The 12,759-nt window shown below is 41.1% G+C and overlaps 1 protein-coding gene across 1 annotated transcript; it reads left to right on the forward strand.

Annotated features, from left to right (window-relative positions):
• Positions 1–519: 519 nt before the first annotated feature.
• On the forward strand, positions 520–1,182 carry LOC148353183 (uncharacterized). Its single transcript, XM_088353521.1, has one exon. It carries the CDS (start codon positions 520–522, stop codon positions 1,180–1,182), a length of 663 nt encoding a protein of 220 aa, XP_088209647.1.
• Positions 1,183–12,759: the final 11,577 nt, after the last annotated feature.

The raw sequence follows: 12,759 nt of genomic DNA on the forward strand, positions 1-12,759 counted from the left end.
ACATTTAATTGACATACAATAAAATGAAGTGTAAAAATGAATTAACCCAAAAAAACACATTCTTCAAGGAGAAGTAAATAATGTACTGTAAAAAGAAATAGATATAACTTGCCTGGTGTACGATACAATACTGAATCAGGATATTCTCAGAGGTCTTAGTTAGAGGCCAGGTTATCGAGTGGCGGGAGTTTTTGTGTTGCTCACGTCGTTGCGGCTACGAGATCGATTCTGATTACTGCTATATCAGAATTCTGGAATGAGATCTTTTATCTTGAACAGCTGAAAAGTTTCAGGTAAGTATCTCGGACGATTGGCATAAGGTAAGTGCACAATTGTTTTACAGTCGCGCTGCTGCTGATCGCTAGTAAAGGGCAACCCCTCCCACGGCTGCTAAGAAGCTGTTCGGCTTCCGACTTCTTACAAGTGAGTATGGGTTGTTGTAAATGTTGCTCCCACTTCCGTAGGCAAGTATCCCTTCTAGAAGGACATTTCCGTGAGCCAGGGCACTTTAAAAGGCAAATGTTAGGTGCCGCGGAACCCACTGCTAGCGTGGGTTGTAACGAACCTGCTAGTCCGGTTAGCATTAGCCCTAAACAGCATGCTAATCGCGGTGAGCCAATCCAGACACATAAAAAATTCAGCCCCCTAGCAAGTCCCACTCCACCCCGGTCTACTGGCTCCCGCACCCTACTTATAGATGACTCCATCACCCGTAACATAAAGCTTGGCACCCCAGCCACGGTTATGTGTATTTCTGGGGCCAGAGCACCCGACATTGAGGCTAATTTGAGGGAGCTGACATGCAAATCCAGACACCACGATAGGGCTAGCTACACCGATGAAGTTATTCACGTTGGCTCTAATGATACCAAAATGAGACAGTCTGAGATTACAAAGAAAAATATTGCTTGGACCTGTAATCTCGCCAGAAAGATGAGTCGGCATCGAGTAATTGTCTCTCGCCCCTTGCCTGCGAGAGGCAATGATGAGAGGTTGAGCAGACTAGTCTCGCTAAACCGGTGGCTGGCAAGTTTCTGTAGTCAGCAGGGATTTAGGTATGTGGATAACTGGCCTGCTTTCTGGGGCCGACCTGACCTGCTGAGGAGAGACGGCCTTCACCCTAACTGGAAAGGTGCTCTTGCTCTTTCTAAACATATAGAGTACTGTTTAAGCCTTCCATGACAGGGTGCACTAGTGCAGGCCAGGTCACGGGTGATTAATGAACCTGTAACCACGGGTGTGGAGTCTGTATTGCTAGAGCTAACTAGCGCGATGCTAAATTCATGCAATTCACATAGTTTTTGTAGTTTAGAGCGTTCCCTTGCCTGCACCACACACCCTGATCTGTATTTTTCGATAGCATCTTCTTATGTGCTTCTTACCTCTGATTCTCCCTTGTTAGGTGAGGAGAGAGAAGAAATAACATTATTTTCTACCACTAGTCATCCTGTTACTTCACCTGTCAACAACATTCCTATGGTATGGAATTCGGGCCGGATCTGCCGTCATGCGAGGGACAAGACTGGCAGTATAATCCTGTGGCGGTTACCACTAAGGTTGCCATTAAGGTTCAAAATTCAAGAAAGGGTTCAGCTCAGTCCACAGTGCTGAAGCTTGGCCTTCTGAATGATAAATCACTAGCCTTTAAAGCTTTACTTGTCAATGACCTTATTAATGAACACAATCTTAACCTTATTGGCCTTTGTGAGACCTGGTTAAAACCAAATGAGTTTGTAGTGTTAAATGAGGCTTCTCCCCCTAACTTTGTGAGTTTGCACTTGGCACGACCATGCAAAAAAGGTGGAGGCATTGCTCTTATATCGGAGGGTAAGTTGACATTTATTCCTGGTACCCCTACTGTTTTTAAAATGTTTGAAGCACTTGTTATGAGGTCCTTAATGTCAACACCAATTTATGTAGTTGTTGTGTATCGCCCACCTGGACCATATTCAAACTTTTTGGATGAATTTTCGGAACTGTTAACAAACTTAGTAACTTATGCGGACAATGTTGTAATTATTGGTGATTTTAATGTTCACATAAACTCCCCATCAAATTCACTTGCAATTGCTTCTAAGTCACTGATTGATACATTTGGTTTCAATCAAATAGTTGATGTGCCCACTGATAAAGATGGGAACACTCAAGAGCTTGTTCTGACCCGGGGTGTTGTAGCCTCAAATGTTACAGTGTTACTGTATCCTAATGCCATCTCTGATCACTATCTTGTTAAGTGAGAGATGCTGTTTGATGTTTACTGTGATAAGAAAAAATTAGGCTTTAACAGTCGCAATATCCGCCCTACAACGGCATTAGCTGTAAAAGAACTATTACCTACGGTAACTGCAGCCTTCCCTTCGTACACTGGGTCTGTTGACTCACTTACAAACAACTTTAATGCTGCTTTGGTTAATGTTCTTGATTCCGTGGCGCCCCTAATGCACAGATTTCGACGTAAGAAGCATACACCTTAGTTTACTGAAGAAACCAGGTCACTCAAACAAGGTTGCCGGAAATTTGAACGAAAATGGCGCACTACAAAGCTGGAGGTCTTCCGACTGGCCTGGTGTGACAGCTTACTGAAATATAAAGTAGCTCTTGCCTCAGCTAAAGCATCGTTTTTCTCTAACATTATTGTGAAACATAAGAATAATCCGAATTTTTTTTTCATGGAATTTTTTAATAAAAAGATTCAACTAATCAGGAATGAAATTTTAAATGAACGCTCTGTAACCTCCTACCTCAAAGATGTGGAGGTGTTAGGTAAGGAGCGTGTCGGCGGTTGTTCTGAAACATTCTCCAGTTTCAATGATTTGTCCCTTGATAGTCTAACACAGATGGTCAGTAGGGCCAAACAAACTACTTGCCTGCTTGATCCGTTTCCAGCTTCACTGGTGAAGGATTTGTATGGGATCTTAGGACTATCAGTTTTAAATATTATTAATATATCGCTATCTTCGGGTATCGTTCCTGTTGCCATCAAGCCTGGCGTCATTAAACCCACGCTTGAGCGACCTAACCTTGACCAATAAAGCCTAGGTAATTATAGGCCAGAGTCAAATGTGCCATTTTTTGCAAAATTACTTGAACAAGTATTTGCACAGCAGCTAAATGACTTCATGTCAGAAAATAACCTCTTTGAAACTGTCCAGTCAGCATTTAGGGCAAATCACTCTACTGACACAGCCCTGGCTAAAGTAACCACTGCTGCTGGATCTCAGTGCTGCTTTTGATACTGTCGACCACAACATATTACTTCTTCATCTGGGATGCATTGGTATCTCAGGAACTGTACTCTCGTGGTTTAGGTCCTACCTGTCAGACAGGATGCAATGTGTTAACTATGGCAATCTGACCTCTAAACACTCGAATGTCCCCTGTGGTGTTCCACAGGGGTCTGTACTTGGCCCCATTCTTTTTAGTATTTATATTATTACGCTTTGTGACGTTATCCGCAAGAATAATATTAGTTTCCATTGCTATGCAGATGACACTCAACTGCATGTGCCACTGGAGACAATTGGACAGTTAAGTCGCAGAAATCTGGAGGCTTGCCTTACTGAGATCCAAAGATGGATGTCACTTAATCTTTTGCGCCTTAACCTGGAAAAAACTGAAATGTTGATTATTAGTCCAGCTCACTGTCGTGAGTTGTTTTCAAACACTGCACTAAACCTAGACAAATGTAATATCACCCATAGTGACTCGGTCAAGAATCTAGGTGTTATGTTTGATGCTAATCTTTCGTTTCAGTCACATGTGAAAAATATTACTAGAATAGCCTTCTACCACCTCCGTAATATTGCGAAGATTCGTTTGATGCTGTCCCAATCACAGGTTACTGTAATGTATTGCTTTCTAGTCTCCCGATGTCTAGCATCAAAAGTTTGCAGCTGGTTCAGAATGCTGCAGCTAGAATTTTGACTAAGACAAAAAAGTTTGAGCATGTTACTCCTGTATTGGCCAACTTGCACTGGCTCCCAGTCCACTTAAGATGTGACTTTAAGGTTCTCTTATTACCATACAAATGTTTGCATGGGCTTGCACCCTCTTATCTCTCTGATTTGATTTCCCCCTATGTTCCTGCACGCAGTCTGCGCTCGGAAAATGCCAGTCTACTTGTGACTCCGAGAGCCAAGAAGTCTGCAGGCTTGAGAACGTTCTCCATCCGGGCCCGGTGTTATGGAATGCCCTGCCTCCGGAGATAAGATCTGCAACCTCAATAGAAGTTTTTAAATCAAGGCTTAAGACACACTTCTATTCCAAAGCTTATGATTGATACCCACCTCATATTCTGTTTTGTCCTGTCTTTTTCTGACTGCCTGCCTGGTGGTCATACGAAGGAGAAGGACAATTTGAGATGAGTCAGCGGACCAGCGTTTGACCTGAAGCATGTCAACACCTGCATTGAGCTGGCAGAGATGGGAAGCTGCGTCGTGGACGTCATAGACTTTTTGGACTAGTTTACAGGCTGGGGGCGTCGTTGCTGTCATGCACTCTCCGGACAAATTTTCAACATGTTACCTAGTGTTTACTATCTTTTTGTACTGTAATGCTAAACGTAATTCACCCTGGTCATCTTGAAGGGGGATTACCACTTGTGAGGTCCCTTCTCAAGGTTTCTCTTTTTCCTCACGCTGAGGTTTTGAGTTGTTCCCTGCCCGGATGTTGGTTTAAGATTAGTTAATTGTATAAGTGTAATCCTTTGCAGTCCTTTGAGACATTTTGTGATTAAGGGCTGTATAAATAAAAGTGACTTGACCTTAGAAAACCTTTTGCTGGCCATATCTGGACCGCCAGCCTTGACTTTGACATAAATTGTCTATTGGACACTTCATTGATGAGGTCCATTTGTGTGGAGGTAGACAATTTCTCCGCCATATGAATGCATATTCCCTCATTTGAATATGCGCCAAAACCACCGGGACGCATTCTGCCTGGCAGTGCAGTAAATAATACATTTCACCATCTGGGTTTGCCTTGCTGATTCCATGCTCCCGAACAGCACAGTTTAGGTGAGGGCCGTGCTAAACACGTGCAAACCTTTTGTGGAGTTGTGTGTAAACATACAATGTCAAATTGTTTTACACAGCTTTTTTTTGTTTCATGCTAATACTTAATTGGAAATGTTAAAAATACAAAACAGCCATCTATTTTGGAGCAGGTCTAAACCTGTGAAGTAACATCCATATAATGAATCCATCCATCGATCAAATATCCTTCATCCATGAATGCAATTTATATCTATCAATTAAGTCTCCAATCATCTATCTATCCATCCGTCCATCCATCCATCTATCCATCATCCATCCATCCATCCATCCATCCATCCATCCATCCATCCATCTATCCATCATCCATCCATCCATCCATCCATCCATCCATCCATCCATCCATCCATCCATCCATCCCTACATATATCTATGTACCTACCTATACACCTTCCTACACATCTTTCTAAACAGACAACCACCCACCCATTCACCTACCGATGACTCATCTATCCATCCATCCATCAATCCATCCCTTCATCCATCATCTGTCCACCCATCCATCCATCCATCCATCCATCTATCGATCCATCCATCCATCCATCCAACTCTGAAAGCCATATACAATTATTTTTATATACTTGAGGGCCATACAATATAATACAACAGATACAAATAATCTCATAATTTTGCAATGTTTTTCAGGAATATAGGCACATCTTACTCAACAAAAATATTTGTATCAGTGCACAAAATCCAACCTCCTTTCTTTCCTCAAGAACATTTCAATGATTCTGTTGTAAGGATTATTGATGCATTTCAGTAATATCAAAACGTTATTTTCTATCGACATCGGAGCTCAGGCTGAAAGTCGAGCCTGTCCTTTCGTATTTCTGGCATACGATGTTATTTGAATCAGGGCTGCAGAAGTATGTATGACAGAAGCAGTGGACACGAGGATAGTTTTTTTCTCCCTTTCTCGTTGTGATACTTTGATTACCGCCAATCATAGTTTTTGAAACCGCTAATATTTCCCTAGGCCAGCTGGAGGCCCTGGCTCCACCAATTTGAAATCTGATTGGCTAAATTAACAGCTTTTTTACACTTACTTTTAAGCACTAGGCCCTGCAGAACTGATTGTAAAGGCCGCTGGGTATGTTTCTCAGTCTGGCTAAAATATGATTGGTAAAATGCTTGAAAATAAAAGTACAAATCTGGTCTACCGCAACCAGGGGGAAAAAATAAAAGTAAGCTAACAGACAATTTGGAATAGGTATTCATTGACACGAAGAGCATGCTTACGCATTGGGTTTCCAGAATGAACTCTGGGCGCTGCAAATGGCAGCACATACTGTACTGTATTTTTTAACTATGTATCCTGAAACCCCTTCGTAACTAGAGACAAATATTTTCCCACTTAGGTACTTAGTAACCTGAAACTTTCGTATATAGTGACAATCGTAGGTAGAGGTACCACTGTATTAAAAATATTATTAACATATTATTTACATAATTAGTATGTAACTTTACTGCGTTGAGCGTCTATAATTGCAGAATAAAGCACGCGATTCTCTCACCTTATGGGAGAAGGCGGTATCAGGGTAATTAGAGGGAATAAGGTGAAAAAGACTCAGTCAACCACCAAAAATAAATATATATATTTTACAAGAAAATCATCATGCCCAAGTACTGGTGAGCTTTTTTTCAGAACAGGTTTGCGGGCATCTCAGCTGTCATAGGGAGGCACCATGTTGTCCACAGGCACCACATTGGAGACCCCATGCACCACACAATACAGCCAGTGACATGTCGTGATTAAATATGACATAAAGTCCCTTTAAGCATTACATTCAATGTAATGCTCATTCCTGGTTGCCGATATATCACAAGCTAAGGCAGACATGGGAAACATCATCTTCTTCACATATCCACCGTGGAATTCAGCCCAAAATTTTCTATTTAGGTCTTATCAGACCAGGGCATCTTGTTCTACCCATTATTTGTGTCTCCCATGTGGCTTCTTGCAAATGCCAAGCGGGAACTTTTACTGTATTCTGTCAGTATTTTTTATTTTTTTCTTCTTGCCACTCTTCCATACAGACCAGATTTATTCAGAATACGACTACTAACTATCTGATGCACCGATTGTCCCACTTCAGCCGTGTATGCCTGCAGGTCATGTGAACATGGGTCACTTTGTTGCTTCTATGATTAGTTTTTATTTCTTTTTGGGGGTGGAGGTTTAGAGGGACTGCCAGGTTTGCAGCTCTCTCCATTTTCATATTTTTGGTCACACATGTAGTGTTACTAAATGCCGTTATTTATCGGTTACAGGGTAATCTCACTATTTATTTTTTCAGCCTGTTACTGTTACGGATAGACAAAAGCGATGCATTACCTTGGCTGCAGAACGCCAATGGCGGGGTTCCCCTACCTGCGTTTTCAACGGCACTTTTCCGCTGTCCTCCGAGTTTTTTTTCTTCACCTTTTTTCTCTATAGATTGGTAAATATGCATTTTGGGGGGATTTTGTGTTGTTAACTTTTAATTTGTTGAGCATAAAAATGGTTAAATTGTTTTGTATTTTACTATTTTTTGGGGGATTATGAGTTGATGTGCAACACATATTTCAAGGTTCAGTCTGTTCTTCTCTGTTCAACTACTATTCAGAAAATATTTAGTTATTTTTCATACAACTTATTTTTAAACTAACGGAAATAGTTACTTTCCCAAGTAACTAGTGACTTTTTCTATGGAGTAATTCAGTAAATAATTCAGTTACTTTTCAGAATAAGTAGTGAGTAACTATAACGATTTACTTTTTAAAGTAACATGCCCAACACTGTTGCTCACAAAGTCCTCTGGGAGATGTGTAAATGTTGTAAAATCTTCTTGAATCCCATTTCAGCTTTGACTTTTTTTACAACTTTGTTCTGGACCATCCTGGTGTGTTCTTTGGTTTTGATCATGCTGTCTGTCCTCTAGAGTCATCTTTCACAGACCTCTGAGCAAGCATAAAAAGGTGCATTGAAAAAGAGGCTTAATGACTCTCAGGTGCACTTTGTTCGTCATTCTTAGTCATTTAGGCTGGCATTGGATCATTCAGAAGATTGTAGGAATATTTTGGGAGTGAGTTGGCTGAGTTGAGAGAACAGGGGCCACTATTTTGTAACACATACTTCTCATTTTTTTGTTGTAAATATAAAATGACATGTTGAAACAACAGCAGGGCATCGCAGTGGTTAGCATGCCATGGCACAGATCTAAGGTCATGAGTTTGAACCTTCCTGTGTGGGGTTTGCATCTTTTCCCCGTGCTTGTTTCTGTTTCCTCTGGGCTTTCAGGTTTCCTCCCACGTTCTAAAAACATGCATGTCAGGTTATTTGGCCGGTCCAAATTGTCCCCTAGGTATAATTGAGCAAGTGAGTTGTCTGTCTATGTGTGCCCTGCGATTGGCTGGCAACCAGTTTGGGGTGTCCCCTACCCACTGCTTAAGGATAACTGGGATGGACTCCAGCACCCCTGCGACCCTACTGAGGATAAGCGGGATCAGATAGTGGATGGATGTTGAAATAACTTTACAATTGTGTCACACATGCTGCTGACTTTCAGAAAATATTTTCAGATTTTTAGCTTTAAGTTTGAAGCCTACATTCTGGAAATATGACGACACTTTTTTGAGGGGGCCATACTTTTTTCTTCAATCCAAGCACCAACAAAGCAACAACAAAAGTTTCTTAAAAATCGTTCAGCACTAATTACCCAATGACTCTATACGACCTACTGTTTACTGCGGTGTGAGAAGTCATAAAAACAAACAAGTTTCGCCATTTCGATGGAACTGTATGCACGCTTGGTAGGAGTTAAAGAGCATGCACTCCATCACCGAAGTGCTCAAACGTACACAGGCTCCATCACCTGAACGGATATAATCATCCTTCCGTAGCCCAACGGGAACACATTTAATTTTCTCGTGATAAGTATTATAACACTGTTATGAAAATGTCTAACCCAACTGTAGTTACAACATGATGCGTTAATCCGTTACTTTTTCATAGGAGATCATAAACTACAATCTTGTCTGTTCTTTGACAGTTCTTTCTCCATTTACAAAAAATTAAACAACCGCCAGCAACGGTATATAACATATCGAAAAGGGGCGAGCAAGTTTATATCTACTTACAAAAGACTTAAAAACTGTTACGGTGTCACAGTCTCAAACACAGAGCACGAGAACACGTAATTTCTCCTGACTGATATGCTCCCTAACATAAGATATATGTGCATCTACGCCGTATTCACAACTATGACATACAAGAATTGATTCCTTGCTTTATTGTGATCTATTTATGCCGTTTTGCTACAACATTGATTTTTGTCGTCCATTGTGTTCTGCATTATGATTGGCTAAACGGTCGCCCCGACCCTTCAATGCCTGTGCGTCAATGACATTAGGGTCTGAGTTATACAATGAAGGATTTTATACATTTGACTATAAAGGATTTTATACGATCAAATACAAATTACATTTAATGCAAAAGATATTCACTGGCTAGGCTGTGGTGCGAGGTCAGGGTACCCTAGTAGAAATGTTGTTTACAGGAACGGGGGGAACGGGACAAAGGGCTGATAAGATACTCAGCACATCCAGACGCAGAGGGGCCCTGATGATGTAAAAACGCTCTGTGTTGTTTTGAACATTCTAGACATGGCGCGGCAGTAGCTCAGGAGGTAGAGCGCTCGTCTTGAGATCAAGAGATCGCAGTTCGAATCCCGGCTCCTCCGTGGTACATGTCGAAGTGTCCTTGGGTAAGACACTGAACCCCTAATACCCCCAATAAGCAGTTCAGCGCCTTACAGGGCTGCACGGCCGCTATTGGGAATTGTGATGCACATTGTAAAGCGCTTTGGGAAGTCATTGACTTGAAAAGCGCTATACAAATGCAGATCATTTCATTTCATCACGGTGAGGTGGTGGCGCCCACGTTGAGCTTCCTTGGCACGCCCATGGGAGGAGCCGACACACCAGCTTGCGGGGAGACGTGGCCCAATAAGGAGAGAGCTAAAGGACTTCAGAAGAGGGTTTCCCAGAGACTCCAACGACACTAATTCGTCAGTTTTCGATGGAGTACACTTAGTAAAATTGTTAATGAGATTAAATCTGCCCCGGTGTGAAAATGTTGGCTTTCTTGTTCATCTTTACCATCAAAAACTGAGCGCGCATAAATTGTTGGATGAATGTAGGTTGTGTTTGGTTAACTGAGTCAGATAACTAATCTGAACAATTTGGTAAACGATACATTTTGATAATAATTCCCGACAACACGTAGCTTTACGAACCTGTATTACGTATGTACAAATCTTTTTTCAATTTCAAGTTTCTCTAAACACCATTTTGTCGAATGTACTAGAAAGCAAAGGAAGATGCTTTACATCGCCAACACGCTTGCACTCCTCGACTATTTAAACTTGCTGTGCAGCTCCGTGTGTCATTTTGGCGGCCCCTAGCGGCTCCCTGTTGCCTTTTCTAAAATTTTGAAAATGAAAAGATGTTTGGTTTTTGATGATTTCCGTCCACTTCTTTCGTCCCCCAAGCTGCTTGCCCGTTACACATGCTCAGGGCATCCACCCGCTTGTCACGGCAAGAGGGGGGCAAAATCCACTGATCCTCTACAAAGAAAAAGAAATGAAGAACAGGTGGATGAATAGAGAAAAGCATTTAGCCAGAGAGAAGCCCTTCTGTTCTTGAGTCCTATTATGTAAAATATGAAAATTGTAGTTTGCTTTGGGCTTGGTCCCTCCATTCATATATACATTTTCTGCGTGGCTTGTCCTCAGTAGGGTCGCGGGGTACTGGAGCCCATCCTGGCCATCTTCAGGCAGTGGGCAGGGGACTCCCTGAACTGTTGCCAGCCAGTCACAGGGCACACAGAGGCAAACAAGTCACTTGCTTTTCTCACCTAGGGACAATTTGAACCGGTTAATTCACCTGACATGCATGTTTTTGGAAGGTGGGAGGAAACCTCATGGCCTGGAGCGGATATTTTAGGCTTGATCTTAATTCTATTTCAGAGTCATATGCGACTTTTGGGGTGGGGTAACGTAATTAATTTTCAAATGAAGTAACTAGTAATAGTAACTGATTACTTGGTTTCAATAACACGCACAACACTTATCATTATTTAGCAAGAGTGGCTTGGCATCTTTGCTCAGCCTTGACTGCCAAGCGATGGGGTAACAGGCATCTGTGCTCAGGCGCATCACGGCACTGGTTGCTGGGCAACCGGCAGACAGATACCTGTGGTCAAGAGGCACTCGTGCGCCATCACCTCTCTTAACGGTGCACGCTGACATTTGTGCACCTCGCTTTTTCAGAACAAATTTGCAGAGTTCCGACTAGTATCATGCTGCATCTGTGTTCTGCTCTGGTTATGAAGTTCATTTTCACTGAGAAAAATGAGAGTGAGCAAAAGTTACGGTGACGGAGGAAGTATTTGTATGACCCAAATGTCATAATGTCTATCTATCCATCTATCTATCTATCTATCTATCTATCTATCTATCTATATATATATCTATCTATCTATCTATCTATCTATCTATCTATCTATCTATCTATCTATCTATCTATCTATCTATCTGTCTATCTGTCTATCTGTCTGTCTGTCTGTCTGTCTGTCTATCTATCTATCTATCTATCTATCTATCTATCTATCTATCTATCTATCTATCTATCTATCTATCTATCTATCTATCTATCTATCTATCTATCTATCTATCTATCTATCTATCTATCTATCTATCTATCTATCTATCTATCTATCTATCTATCTATCTATCTATCTATCTATCTATCTATCTGAGTCTGTCCATGCGTATGTATGTTTGTCTGTATGTCTGTTTATAGAGAGAAAGAGAAGAAAAATAAATAAAAATTAAACAAAGCAAAACAAAATGAAGAAAGAAAGGCAAAATGAAAAAAGAAAGAAAAAGAAAGAAAATAAAAAAAGAAAGAAAGAAAGAAAGAAAGAAAGAAAGAAAGAAAGAAAGAAAGAAAGAAAGATAAAAAGAAATACAGTTACTGTATTTTTAGGAGTTGTGCCTGGTTTTGGTACCACCAAGTGGAAATATTTAAAACTGCAGCTTGCTTTCATCTTGTGTTTCTCTCACAGTCTTTTCGCGGGCCGGATTCAATCTGACCTGGCCTGAAGGTTGCATGTTTTACACCCCTGAAATAGCATATAATCTTTTGCACAGCATGGCAGCAAACGTGTTTCTTAAGATATGCATTTGCAAGATTAAGAACACCAAAGAAAGAGATAAATATAGAATACATGCCGTCGTTAAAGGTGAAAAGTTCGTACTGAAAGTCATGTCCCCCCACGCAAGAAGTTTTTGGCACATTGTCACATTTAAGGCTTCAGACTTGAAGCTAAAAAACTGAAAATATGTTCTCAGAATCAACAACAAGTGAGACAGAATCGTCAAGTGGAACCAAATTGAATACATAATTTATTTTGAGTTTCGAATGTATAAGTTTGAAGCTTGAAACATGGCCAGGTCTCAAAATGTTCTCGAGGGGCCAATACATTTGCAAGGCACTGTATAAGGTTTTGTCTGCCATGTCATTGCATTCACATAATGGCCAAACTAATAAAGAAACAAGCAAATAGTGAGAATAAAAAAGGCAAATTAGCTTTTGACTTCCAAACTACGTTTAATTAAAGCGTATACAAGCCAAGGTTGCAGCCATCACTCATTGCTATTTT

This window comes from Urocampus carinirostris, chromosome 14, assembly GCF_059441175.1.
Source record: "Urocampus carinirostris isolate Australia breed hairy pipefish chromosome 14, RoL_Ucar_1.0, whole genome shotgun sequence".
In the NCBI taxonomy this organism is placed as follows: Eukaryota; Metazoa; Chordata; class Actinopteri; order Syngnathiformes; family Syngnathidae; genus Urocampus; species Urocampus carinirostris.

Excerpts from the sequence above, each read along its gene's own strand:
- LOC148353183 (XM_088353521.1), top strand. The coding sequence starts at position 520 with ATGTTAGGTGCCGCGGAACCCACTGCTAGCGTGGGTTGTAACGAACCT.